The sequence below is a fragment of the Notolabrus celidotus genome, chromosome 2, assembly GCF_009762535.1.
Source record: "Notolabrus celidotus isolate fNotCel1 chromosome 2, fNotCel1.pri, whole genome shotgun sequence".
In the NCBI taxonomy this organism is placed as follows: Eukaryota; Metazoa; Chordata; class Actinopteri; order Labriformes; family Labridae; genus Notolabrus; species Notolabrus celidotus.
Genome location: NC_048273.1, coordinates 15,826,739 through 15,840,944, shown reverse-complemented (window position 1 = coordinate 15,840,944; position 14,206 = coordinate 15,826,739). Strand labels below are relative to the sequence as shown.

Genomic DNA, 14,206 nt, shown 5'->3' with positions numbered 1-14,206 from the left:
CTTATTGAAATACATTTTTAATTAATTATGAAACAAAAGATAACCTACAAGACAGACCAGGCCAGTGGCGTATACAGGCTATTCTGAGGTGTATAGGCAAAAAAAGAAGAAAAGGCACCTCCTTTCAAACCCCTGGTACGCACAGTTTAGGGTGAATATAAATGTATTGAGACAGCGTTAACAAGAGAGGGTCTGGGGGTCCTCCCCCAGAAAATGTTGAGCATCTTACACTTAATTCCTGCATCATGGTGCATTATGTGACCAATTGTGATGGGAATTGAATTATGAAAAATGAAAACAGAATTATATTGATATATTTCTATATTATTGGTTATATTACATTATTAAAATAACATAATTAACTACAAGGGCATCTAGATGGCCATTTATTTTACATTTCATTCAATGGAGGGGAATCCAAAGGACACTTGTGTGCATTCAATCTAAAGAAGAGGAATCAGGAGGGCACTTTTTAAAAACAATTTATTGACTTTAAGGCTTCGAGGAGTATTTTTCCATATTAAGTTCACTTGAAGTGCACCAAGAGGGCTTTTTTCTTTACGTCTAAGACATTTAGGGGTTTCCAGAGGGTACTTTTTTTTATGATTTGTGCATTGGAGGGGCGTCCAGTTTTAATTTTGTTTTTGTTTTATACACTCGAGGAATATCCAGTTTTAATTTTGTTTTTGTTTTATACACTCGAGGTTTGGCCATTTGAAGGGCATCAAGTGTACTTTTTAAAAATAATAATTTTTTTTACGTTTTTTACATTGGAGGGGCATCCAGAGGCCTTTTTTTTAATGTTTTATACATTTGAAGGTCATCCAGAGAGCATTTTTTTTAATGTTTTATACATTTGAAAGTCATCCAGAGAGCACTTTTTCTTGCGTTTTCCAATGAAAGGGATCAGGGGAAGAAAATCTGTAATGTTTTATCTAACCCAGAGGAGTCAAACATGCGGCCCGCGGGCTGAAACCGGCCCGCCAGAGGTTCCAATCCGGCCCGCGAAACGACTTTGCATGAAGAAAAATTACAGAGAAGACATTAACTGCAATTTACAATAAAAGTAAGTACTATTTCAAATTTGTCCTCTGGGGGTCGCATAAAATCATAGTGCTGACGGAGTACCCTGTACGGTGCTCTGGGACTTTTCTTCTCAAAATGAGAAAATAGATTACTTACTGTTTGCATAATCCAGTTGAGATTCATAAAGACTTTTTAGAGCACTATAAGGTGATTCACTAACTACTAACACTAGCACTACACCCCTGCATACAACACTGTCCAGGGGACAGCAAACTGTTCATGCTGGAGCTGAGGGGTCCCTAATAGTCAACTTTACCTGCTTCATTATTATAATCTCTGTTCTTTTGCAGTAAACATTACACTGTGTGTCAGGTGAATGGGAACCCTGTGTGTTTGGTGTGTTCGCAGCAGGTTTCAGTGCTTAAAGAGAAAAAAAATTGTCCCACTATGAGACTCAGCATGGCAAAAAATACAACAGCTGTTTTTGTAGAAAGATTGTACTTGTACTTTTTTGCACTAAAACAAAGGGAAACATTTGGAGTTTTCATTATGTATAGGTTTTTATGTTATGATTTTACTGGTCCGACCCACTTCAGATCAACTAAAAGTATTGAGTATATTTAATGTATTTTGTTTATGTCAGACAGTGGGTCATTTAGGTCCAATCACTCAGTTGAAGCAGCAATAGCACCCTCTACCTTGAAACTCGTGATCTTGTTCAAAAGCATGCTAGTCGGCTATCCACACCTATCTTTTTCTTGCGGAGGAGCAACACGATGGATTTGTAGCTCGACTCGTAAACCGCGCCCACTAATCGACTTAAAAGCTCCGGCAGGTCTGACACTTTGCCAAACCAGTCTTTAACAGCAGTCTGTTTGTGTCTGCACACATTAGCTGGTCTGCTCTTGGAGCTAGAGGACAGACGAGGAAGGAGCCATGGATTTCAGACAGTTACTTCAGGAAGTCGAGCCTCACTATGGGACAGCTGCAGTGGTTACAGGTGCAGCCTGCGGGGTGGGGGCTCTGATACTTCTGCTGCAGAAGTTCAACAGCCACCAACAGACAAAGGAGAAGATCCGGAGGGCGAGAGCACGGAGAGATGACAGCCTACAGCGAGCTGAGCAGGCTGTGCTCCAGTACAAGGAGTCGGTGAGACCTGATACCTGAGGGGAGGAAGTTTAACAGGGAGTGTTTGACAGTTAAGGCAGCTGTCAGGTGAAACGATGTGGACTGGCCCAACGACAAGTTACAATTTGCAATTATTATTAAGCATAGAGGTTCAAACAGGTAACATTAGCTAACAGTTAGTATTGTAACGCCCTAACTTGTTTAAGTATCTCTTTGGAACTGTTAAACTTCAACAGTGTTAACTAGAAACTTCATTAAATCATGAGGGCTGTGGGGAAGAAAGAGCACGGGACAACATCAGTTGTGCGTCGTGATGCCTTTGATGACTCTTCATCAACGTAGGAAAACAGCAAATCCAACTCATGTGACACCTTTACTTCAACTAAAAACCATATCATCCTGAGCAACCATAAACAGGCAGTTCAATATATAAAATAGAAGTATTTGAACTTCATCAAAGAACTCAATGATAAAAATAAAATTTGAATTAAATAAGGACTATTTGGTGACACTTAAAATAAATTAGACCAAAATAAATCTCATCTTACAGTAGTATGGATAAGCAGTTAAAATGATTAACGTGAGCTACGTAGTCAACGTGTACGTCAATACCTTATCTGATCAGCTCAAAATCAATGGATAAACGCTTAAAATAGTTGGCTCAAGTAATGGATTAACGGTGTAAATACTTAGTAGAAAGTAATGTACAAACGTTTAAATATATTAAGTCAAAAGTAGAGGGAAAGTTGTTTAGATCAGGGGTTCCCAGACTTTTCAGCCCGCGACCCCCAAAATATAGGGTCCACGTAGCTCCCGTACCTACGCCGAGGCCTATGCACGTAGCTGACGTGCACCTCCTCCAAAATGTAACTCCCCATAGAATCGACGCGGACCACAAGCCCTGTGATTGGTCCACTCGGCGGCTTTGTCTTTCCCGCATTCACAGCACTTCCGGGATCCCGGATATCAGCCGCACATCTTCCGTGTATTTCATCTCCTCTTCTCTATTCTTCATGTAATCATGTCTGTATGATAAACAGCAACATGTATCAGCTGTAGATTAACATAACACGCTCTGAATCTCTGTGGAAAAGTAAACAGAGATCGTAGAGGGGCCGGAAGCAGGCGACCGGCTATCAGAGAGACCACACTGCCCTCAAACGTTTCGGCAGAGAATTGCTGCTTGACACAGACACAAGTATGTGGGTCTCATGTCCGCGTCAGCCCCTGCTGCGAAGGGGAGACGCAGAAGTATAAATCATCCTTAACTGTCAGCTAACCCTAACCCTAACTTTAGGAGTCATCTGGCAACAAAGAAAGGCAGAAAACTAATTAAATTAACTTGTTTGCAGGGTTTTATTTCAAATGTAATCACTATTTTTGTCTATAAAAAAAAATAAAAAATTGGAAGACATCTCATGACCCCCAATTGGTGTCTCGTGACCCCTCAGGGGGTCCCGACCCACACTTTGGGAACCCCTGGTTTAGATAAGTAACGTCTATATATCATCTACTTGGGTAGTTGGGGGTCTTATAAGTCAAATAGAGAAGATATTACAGTTCAGTCCTTACCTGGTTTTGATTAAAAAATATAGGCTATGTGTAATATTAGGGAAGAGTGTCAGATAGCAAAATGTCATAGTGTCGGTCAGCCACTGTGACAGCCTTTAAAAAGTGAATACATGGACTTCTTTATCCATCAGTCATTTTGAGCATTGATGGTATAGTCTCAGGGTCCTGATATTGTACACATGTTTCAACTTGCATATGAATATTAATGTTATGTAACGAGTGCTTAATGTTTGTGTGTGTGTGTGTGTGTAATTGTTTGTCTTCTAGCATCCCTTGTATGATCCTGCTCACATCTTGCCACTGTCCCTACCTGAGTTGACAAAGCAACTGCAGGAAGGCTCCCTATACCCAGAGGAGGTGTTTTACTCTTACTTGGAAAAGGTCTGATACCAAATACTACACAGCTCATTTACAGTACAAACCAGTAGAGGAAAATAATCAGTTTTAACGTCCAGTATCCGATCTCTCTTTGATGTATATTTGTCTTTAGATCTTTGCATGTATATGTCTTGTATGGGTTTTTAAATCATATGAGAACAGTTTACAGTTCCTCTCCAGATCTAAGTTTTACAAGACTTTCATGTTTTACCAAAGAGCTACGATATGAACCTGGCTGATTTGTGTTGTTGTTCCTTACCTACAGACTCTAGATGTGAATAAGAAGCTGAACTGCTGCACTGAGATCTTGTTGGAGAGTTTCGACCAGCTGAAAACTCTTTCCTCCAGCAAGAAAGGGCTTTTGTACGGAGTTCCAGTTAGCATCAAAGAAAACATTGCATACAAGGTACATCTTTTAGTTATATATTACCTCAACATTATAACAGGATGGTACTTAAACTCACAGGGTTTCCACTTTCTCACTATGTAGGCCACTGTTCAACTAGTCCTGCATTCAATATAACTTTAAATCTTTATGCCTTTGACTTGCTCAATGTAATACTGCTCTCTTTGCCTTTTTTATGTTCCAACACAAGAATCATGACAACTCCTGCGGCGTGGTCAGTAATTTGGAGAAGCCTGCTGAGATGGACAGTGTGCTTGTTGAATTTCTGAAGAGACAAGGAGCAATTCCTTTTGTGAAAACCAACGTGCCCCAAAGCCTGTTAAGTAAATGATTATCTAACACTTGGTCATAAACTCAACCCGTGCATTTGTTTTTGCATGGTGCACTTAGCTTTGTGCAATTGTGCTTTGATATTTGGCCAACACATAAACTGTTGTGAGGCTTTAACATGTTACTAAAGCTGTTAAGCTTGTAGCTAATCTGTGTTTCCTTTTATTGCCTCACCAGTTATGACTGCAGTAACCCCATCTATGGCAGACCTTAAACCCCCACAACCTCCAGAAGACCTGTGGAGGTTCATCTGGTGGTGAGGGGGCTCTTATTGGGGAGGAGGGTCTGTGCTGGGTTTTGGCAGCGATATAGGAGGTAGTATCCGTATTCCCTCCTCATTCTGTGGGATCTATGGCTTTAAGCCAACAATTGGACGGCTAAGGTGAGCGTCCTTACCTTGTCTAGATTATGAGTAACCACAGTGCAGTCATGACACTTTGAACTCATTTATATCTCTTTTGTCCGGGTGGTTTCCTGGTCAGCATACAGGGTGTAGCACCTATTTATGGAGGGCAAAAATCAGGTTAGTAAAAGCTGTTTTATGATTGAATACATACTACATATTTTGGAAATATGTTAACTCTTTCTGTGTTTCTTATTAAATCAGTGCTGGCAACCATTGGACCCATGTCTAGGGATGTGGACAGTCTGGCTCTGTCTATGCAAGCCCTGCTGAGTGAAGATATGTTTCACTTGGACCCCACTGTTCCACCCATGCCTTTTAATATGCAGGTGTGTTCTCTGATGAAAAAAAAAAACATGACATTTAACAATTAAGGAGATTGGGGTTGTGTTCCAGACTATTTCTCGAGCAGGACTAGTAATTCCCATTTTGTTCTTGCATGAACAAGACTTAAAGAGTTAAAAAAGTATGCTAAAGATTGCAGGTAGATACGTTTTGTGACATCTGGAAAGAGCAAGTTAAACTGAGCTAACCGACTGCTCTCCCCAGGTACATAGTTAAAGTCTGTACACAACACAGTATCCCCATGTACTGTATCTGTTTAAAAAAAAGAAAGTAAATAAGTCTACTTCCCAACTGTTTAGTAGTTATGCTACAGCGTTAAAGGATGTGCTTCTTACAGTACTTGCTTCAAGCTTGTGGCAATACCCTTTCCTCTATGTCCCCATGCCCTTGTGCACAAAGCTAAGTTTGTAAAGACACAATGTTTCAAGTTTTGAGTGAAATAACTTGCTGGCCTTAGTAAAACCTTTACAATAACCCCAGCTCACACTTTGGTACATACTGTAACCTTATCAACCAGGATCTGTAAACACCCGACTAATGCTTGTGCTGCTGGTGGGAACAGATCCCTGCTGACACGTTCCTGTAGGAGGTCTACCCACAACATTCAGACAGGGGACACACTGTCCCTAACAGAGATAATTTAACAGGGCTATGACCAGAAAGAGCTCACATATGTTTGAATTAACAAGTTTAATCACTTTTAGCAGTGTTACTACATTAGTTTACTGTTTTACTGTGTGCTGTGATTTAACGCTAAATTGAACCTTACTCTGAATAAAAGCATCAGCCTCCCCTACTCATATATTCGTCAGCTAATACCTGCTCTGTTTGTCTCATCCTCAGATATACCAGAGCTCCAAACCCCTCAGGATTGGTTACCTTGAGAACGATGGCTTTTGTCAACCATCTCCGAGCATGGCCCGAGCCGTCCGAGAGGTCAAAGCTCTATTAGAGCAAGCAGGGCACACTGTAAGACCAAACCTCACACAGGCATATGTACAGACATTTTGATACACATAAAATTTAATCTGAGCTGTTTGTTTTTAATGCAGCTTATTTCCTCTCCCCTCCTCTGCAGCTGGTTCCCTACAGTCTTCTGAAGGTCAGACAGAGTTTCTATGAACTGGTGATGAGGGGTGTTGCAGCAGATGGCGCTGCTGCCATAGTTAAAAAACTGTAAGTCGATGTTCCCTTTGAGATTCCAGTTATTCAGTCAGTGTAGAACAAATGTATTATTTTATTTTTTTGCACTTTATACAAAGGAGAAATTTAGCATTTTATCTTTAAACTTTTATTAAGAATTATTTTGAATAAAAGATATCTCTCTAAAATAATTGTCAAAGATTTTTGAAATCCTCAGAAAGCTTGTTTTGAGAACAACAAAACCATCACTTATTTATCGTGCAATGGTAGAAAATTCTCATATCTAAAAAAATCTAATTGGTAACTTGTTTTCACAATTATCTAGATTTTTGGTGTGTGGTGTTCATTTGTCTGGTTCACTTCATAAGTCCTCTGACTCCTCGTGTTCCATCATGAAGTTTATGTTTGTTGGATCGAAATCAGTATCTTGTGTATGTTGCACGCAATATTGCAAAACCTTTTAGTATGCATGCTTGTTGTATGTTCCCCTAAGAAATGCTAACACATCTTAGCAATATCAAGCTGTATAGATTTGATGTGTTTATTTGTAGCCTGTTGTACAGTGTGACTGAACATTGTTATACCGTCCTGTTACTGAACTACAATCTCTTTAAACAGACAGTTTCTTTTGGTGTCAATCCTTCATCATTGTTTGTGTTTTTCAGGGAGGGGAGTCCTCTGGACCCCAGCATCAGAACACAGGCGTACCCGTTATATTTTCCTACGTGGTTGAAAAAAGTCCTTTCATTCCTCCTCAGCCACTGGTGAGTTCTCTACTTCTATAAAGCACACACTGGTATGAAGATAGATTAACCCTCCTATTATCCTTGGGGTCAATTGGACCCCATTCAATGTTTAACGTCTCTAAATTAATGACTAACATAATTTTTTTGGCTTCTTATTTCATGACTTTTCCTAATTTCATGGAGACAACTGGGAAAACGTAAAATTAAAATGTTGATATGTTCCAACTTCTTGTAAAAAAAGTTATGCATCAGTGTTCCTTGGGTCAATTTGACCCCAGCCTGTTTAAGCTGCATAAAAAATATCATCATTTGCACACATTTGTTTTGGTTGTTCTGGATGATATTGAGGTCACTATACTGTAACCAAGGACACTTTTGCATGTGACTGCAGGAGCTAGGATCGAACCACCAACCTTGGATTGAGATATAATATTTCCAGCCACCATGTCTCTAAAGACATTCAATGATGTGTCCTGTGCCATACATTTTGATAATATAGAAACAAGGCAGGGCCGAAGAGAGCATGACAAACTCACAGCAGTTTGATGTTCTGTTTGACAAATAAAGCCATTCTAAATGCTTTAAATTGTGTTTATGCTTGAAATATATTTCATTAAAGGCTATTTAGGTAGTCAACAAATAAACATAAAGTACCTGACACATAAACCTGGTAACAATCAGTTTTTGGAGGTTTAAATTGCTGGGGTCAAATCAACCCAAGGATAAAAGATGTTAGTTAATTTGAGGGTAACAGAGGGTTAAAGAAAAGTCACTTTTCAGAGACTTTTGAAGTCACTACTTCAAAAGGTCTGGAGCACTCACAGGGTCATAGTAGAAACATACCTACCAGTTTTCAGCCACTGAGTCTTCAATGCATTAGCATGCTTTAACTATGACTCTGTGGCCTTGAAAATAAAGCCTTTGATTGAATGACCCTCTGAGTGCCTCAGGTATTTGGAAGATGTCTGTACTTGGACCACTAAACCATGCACCAGGTGTTTTTTTGTGTTCTTTTTAATGATCTTGATCATTTTTTTTGACAGAACTGATGCCGTGTAATTAACGATGTAAAATCATGTCTTAACTTTTGCAGGCTCCTCGTTCCTCTGCTATGCTAAATGCTCTCTCTGGTGTTGGGTGAGTCATTTTAAAATTGACAGCTTGTGCTATGCATTTAATTACTCAATTATTGCATGTAATGGACACAGTGAAAAAAGTACTCTTTCTCTGCCTTATTTTCAGATCCGTCTCAGAGCTGTGGGAGCAGCATGAAGCTATCGAGGTACTGTTGAAGACAGTTAGCTAAATATCAGCCATGAGGTGAAACTGTCTTAGATAAGAGACTAGAGCTGATTGAAATCAAGAGCATTGGATGAAATAGAGGATCATCTCATCTCTTTGTCTGAGTAAAAGTAGTGGATACTAGCCATAGTAACACCAGCTCAGGTGAGCTGAATTTTAAAAAAGCAGCGAGTTAGAGACATACAGGTTAGTTTTGTTTGCTCAAATAAATATGTTTCCCCTTCTGTACAACCCTGCAGGAAGGTACCAATGTTTGTGTAGCTCAGCCCGCCCTCAGTCAAACAGACCACAGACCTGCAGCTCTATGATGTAGACTAACTTATGACACAAACAGCAAGCAGACACGATCTCCTCCAGGCATTTGTGTAAACTAGCAGCTTTTTAAGAGTCGCAAACATTAGTCTTTAGCTTTCAGCTTGAATGAATGTGTATTGTAGACTTTGAATCTTTTGTGTTTCCCATTAGCACTACATTGAAGAAACAATAGCAGATTGAGACGATGCAACATAGACGTGCTGCTGTACCCTATGATTGGACCAGCCTACAACTTCTATTACTGCTGCAAGAACACTCGTACGTTACCCCAGACACTTTAGTACGATATTTCCTCTGTCAGGCAGAAACCTTGTGGGTGTCAGTAGGCTTTCTACAATTTAACAGATGAAAAGTATTAAAAAATCTTGTGTTGAATGTCATGCAGTGTGCAGTTATGTGTAAAACATAGGTTTTTAAACTTCCTTGAAAGTGGTGGTTTTGGAGATACAAGGTTTCTGCCTGACAATATGTGACAATATGACAATATGTGTTGGCATGCTGAATGATTAGAGAGATGTATGACTTTGAAAAACAACCATTCCTCTTCATTATGTTCCTATACCCTGCCATATTGTTTATCATTTTAAGACTGCATTTGAATGACTAAAAAAGAGTGGGAACAACAGTTAAAAACACACCTCTGTCTTCTTTCCTTCCAGAGATTTGCAGTTACACGATGCTCTTCAACCTCCTCAACTTCCCAGCAGGGGCTGTACCCGTCTCCACGGTGACTTCAGATGATGAGGAGGAGCTGAAGCACTATAAGGGCGTTATCAGGATATGTGGGACAAGAGTTTCAAAGAGGTAGGAAACATGAAAGCCAGAGATGTCTCCAAAGATGTGATACAATACAGCACGAAAAAGTCTTACTTTTGTGAAATTCATAGATTCATGGGAAGCTGGTTTGTGTTTTACTGGCCCTGAGTTTGACAGAGTCATTTTGAAGCTGTTTCTCGTCTTACCAATGACTCATTTGTGTCTCAACATTTGTCATTTGATGCATATGAAAGAGAGTTTACCTTTTTAAAGATCCAAGATTATTATGGAACCAATTCACACAAGTATTAGAATCAGGGATTCTAGGATCAGATGTTTGTGGTTCTGAGCCGGGCAAGATCTATTTCACTGTTTGTACATTTTAATTGCAATTTCATTCCCACATTTGTGAAAGAAAAGTAAAACACTTTTGGGGAAAGTCTGTGACTAAAACATCAAATCTGATAAAGGTTATTTAATGCTGAGCCACAGCAAAAAGAGAAATGATTGAAATCATAAAAGAAACATATGGTAACCCTAATTTCTGGGGAAAGACAACTCCTTTAGATACAGCAGCTCCTCAACATATACATAAACAGTATGTATGTTTCTGGAGTAAACCAGCCCCCTATAGTGAGTACCAAAAATCTCTCAAGTTTTGGGATGCTGGGATTCAATTTAGAGGTGCTTCACCACCCCCAACAATGGGCTAAAAACGGCCATGATTAGAATTAAATGTTTATCAACCACAAGGGGGCGGCAATGAGCATGAACCTTCTTCACTGGTCATAGTAACCATAACATCTATTGCATATTGAAGCCCATCAGCCTTGAGATATTCAGATTGATTCAAATAAACATTTATAAGAAGTATAAGTGTTTGATATATACTTTTGTATTTATTGTGGTTAAGCTGCAGAAAACTTTGTATATATTATATTATAATTTCATCTTAAATGATTTCTTAATTATGGTTGTCTGAATGCCTTAATAAAGAAAAAAATATATTTGTTGTAACATTGATATTAAAGGTTCTATTCAGTTTAACTCTTGCTAAATGAGCACAGTTTTCAAGCCTCATCAAAAAGCCCTGGTTCTACATAATAATTATAATTACCTTCTTATTGTGTTTTATATTTAGTGTCTTTATAAGTGCAATATTCTTTTATGTAAAAGGCCAATATGTTGGTGTTTAGTAACTTCTTGTTGAACCCCCCACCCCTGAACAATTCCTGCTAAAAGGACACCAAGACTGAAAAGAGACAACTTCTTAAAGCAAACACAACCTGGGTCAGTGTTTATAGATGCTTTGATTTTGGTTTTCTGCATCGGACACAAAGGCTGTTTTGGAAACCACCTGCCACATACTACCTACGAATATGCAGTACGTACTGCATACTGCATACTGCATACTGCATACTGCTTACTGCGTTTGAAGGTAGTATGTAGTGTGACTGTTCTGTTTGGTCTGTTTTGTAGTATGTTGGGCCAGGTGTTGCTGGATTTCCGGTTTCGGTAATCGGACGTAAACAGCAGCCAAGCTGATAGCGAAACTGCTTTTTTTTTAATCAGTTATGAACTTTCAAAGTTAAAAAGTGGTTTATATGGAATTTCATAATTTTCACATCACCTAAAAATTGAGTGCCTGCCGTTATATACAGAAAAAAAAGGAGCGTTTTGCATTGTAGAAACAGTACGTGAGGGAGTCTGATTCGCTAAATACTAAGAAATTTTCCAGAATCAGTACGACATCTGGGTAGTTTTGGCATACTGCAGATTTTGCTCTTGTTCACATACTACATACTGAATTTGGCCAAATCAGTACGTACTGCTAGTATAGTAGGCGGTTTTGGAAACAGCCTGAGACACCATTTGTAAAGTGCTCTGACCCCTTCAAGTTGAAGTCACCTTATCTTTGCCAATGTACTTTGTAGTTCTTTTGTTGCTCTTTGTGTCAACAACAAGCCTCTGACTCTCATGATTTCAGCAGGTGAAGTAAGCACTAGGGGTGGCCTGTCAGATTGTCTGTTTAAACCAAACTTCAGTGCCAGGCCCTTCTAGTCTCTGTTTAAGAGTAGTTCCAAATTTGGTCAGTAGGTGGAGGCAGAAGACTGTGCTTGTTCCCGTCTGTTGACTGACTGAACCCTGTGTTTGTGTGCAGGCTGTGACTGGAGCCGAGGGTCTGCCCGTGGCGGTGCAGTGTGTTGCCCTACCTTGGCAGGATGAGCTCTGCCTGCGCTTCATGAAGGAGGTGGAGGAACTGGTCAAACAGAGCAGGAAATAAGGCCTGGAGGCCACAGGTGGGATGCTCACATCAGGGGCTTTAGGTTTAATCTACCTTCAATAAAGATTACAAGTCCCTGAAACAAGCAATAACGAAGGTGCTCCATTAGAAGGATATTACTGCACTAAACACAAGACAACGATAAATTACATCAAAACTAAATTAAATACAAGTCAAATGAAAGTTATTAATAATGGATTTAAAAAGGTACTTGGACTTTTTTTTATCTGAAAGGATTAACTCAGGTTGTGTTGTGATGCTCAGTGGTTTTTATGGCCATAATTAAGAATTAATAACGGGTATAGGTTAAATAGTTTGAGATTATTTAAAAAACATACTGATATGAACGGCTCACTCCTTGTGTTTTTCTGGTTTTCATGAATGTTTACTGTCCTTTTTAAATTTTAACAATTCAGTCATCTGCATAATGCTTGAACTTTTTTTGCTACTATTAATCACTACACAAAATAAGTGACACTTGTTTTGACGTTAGAATAGATATGACGTAAAGTCTCAGATTTGTTTTTTCACCGTTGGAATTATTTAATATTTCACATGATGCAGCAATAAGAGAATGAATATGCCTCAGAAGAAATTCAAATCACGCCAAGCAGCACTGCACCCACAGTCAAAAATATTTGAAATGTACTGAATTTATATTGTCTCCATCATATTAATGTCTTGAAAATAACTGATCAAGATAAAACAAATTAAATGATCACTCCAGATTACTGCTGTTGAAATGTATTTCCAGTTGTACCAATGGTAATGCACCACAACAGGTAGGGCTTCATCTTCTCCTCCTTCCTCTGCTTATATGTTTCACCACTTCTAAAATATTTAGTGACATACCATTGATGTTTACAGCTTTTACAGCCTGAACATAGCTGCTGAATATTTGGAAAGCTAACTTTTAGAAGTTTTAGAACATGAAGTGCACCTTCAAAGCATCCACCTTGTTTTTGCCCTCTTCTTTTTCCTCCAACTCTCCATCACCGTGTCTCAGATGAGTATAGAAATATTTTTTACTCTCATATCATATCAAGTGATTGTTGCACCAATGCCATAACAGGAAATGAGATAAAGGAGACTAATGACACATAGCGCCTCCATCTACAGGCCAGCGCACCATGTCGCCATATTGTGATTACCCCGTGTTATTGTAATATGTGTTTCTGTTGGGTTTACATAAATTTACATATGCTTTAAAACACTCCTGGGATGGGAAACCATTACCAACAATGTTAGTGTGTTCCATTACTATCGCCCACATTTGCTCTGTTGTCTCATTGAATAGAAATGGCCGTGTGCATGTGGTTGAGGAAGGAGGGCACATTAGGCGAGGAGGGGGAGCTGGAATTGAGAGGTTGTTCTTAGCATTATCTGTGGCACATAGCGAGAGGGTGTGTGGGTCTCGCTGTGCCACTCAGTCAGGGAGCATTAAGCTTTAAGATGCAGTGAAGAGACTCAGGTCTTCAGAGGGAGCTTGACATTGTTCATAAATCCCTCAGGATCTGAAACAGGAGCAATGACAAATACATTCACAAAGACGGCCTTCAAACTTGCCAATTAAATGCATTTACCAATTACAATCTGGCAGCTCTATTTATAATATAGAGTCAATTTACATTGGTGTACTTTAACTGTGCCAGATGATATCACATTTTAAATTATAGAGATGAGAAAATCAGAGTTTTTATTTAATCCTAACACTACCAAATTCTACAATTTAACACATTCATGTTACTTTTATTAACTATAATGTGTCAAACTTTTAAGATGTGAGACTTTGCCGTGGGACCTGCCTTTTTGCAAGGGACTAGATCAGTTAATTATGCCCTAAACAAAGTTTAAAGTATTCAATGTTCGATTAATTTAAATGTCAAATGGACTTGTACATTCTTTACACCCCATCAGTTTACACCACCAGTCACATTCACCCCCTCACTTCCGTAGTCATACCCTGATGCAGAGGATGCTTCTGTAGAAGATCAGTGTTACCTTATTCTAAATGTACGCGTAAGCTTTCATACACTCCTGAACCATCACCGGGAGAACTTTGGTGTTCAGAG

General features: G+C 39.2%; 1 protein-coding gene across 1 annotated transcript; it reads left to right on the top strand.

The window, feature by feature from the left end:
- Positions 1-1,715: 1,715 nt before the first annotated feature.
- LOC117806795 (vitamin D3 hydroxylase-associated protein) lies at positions 1,716-12,860 on the top strand. The gene is given in 19 exon segments (XM_034675860.1): positions 1,716-2,175; positions 3,994-4,107; positions 4,370-4,510; positions 4,701-4,855; positions 5,018-5,043; positions 5,046-5,111; positions 5,114-5,222; positions 5,323-5,363; positions 5,448-5,572; positions 6,432-6,557; positions 6,667-6,764; positions 7,397-7,499; positions 8,571-8,614; positions 8,720-8,759; positions 9,245-9,269; positions 9,272-9,352; positions 9,754-9,861; positions 9,864-9,898; positions 12,012-12,860. Coding segments are annotated over 19 exon segments (1,773 nt in total). The 5' UTR covers positions 1,716-1,962; the 3' UTR covers positions 12,135-12,860.
- Positions 12,861-14,206: the final 1,346 nt, after the last annotated feature.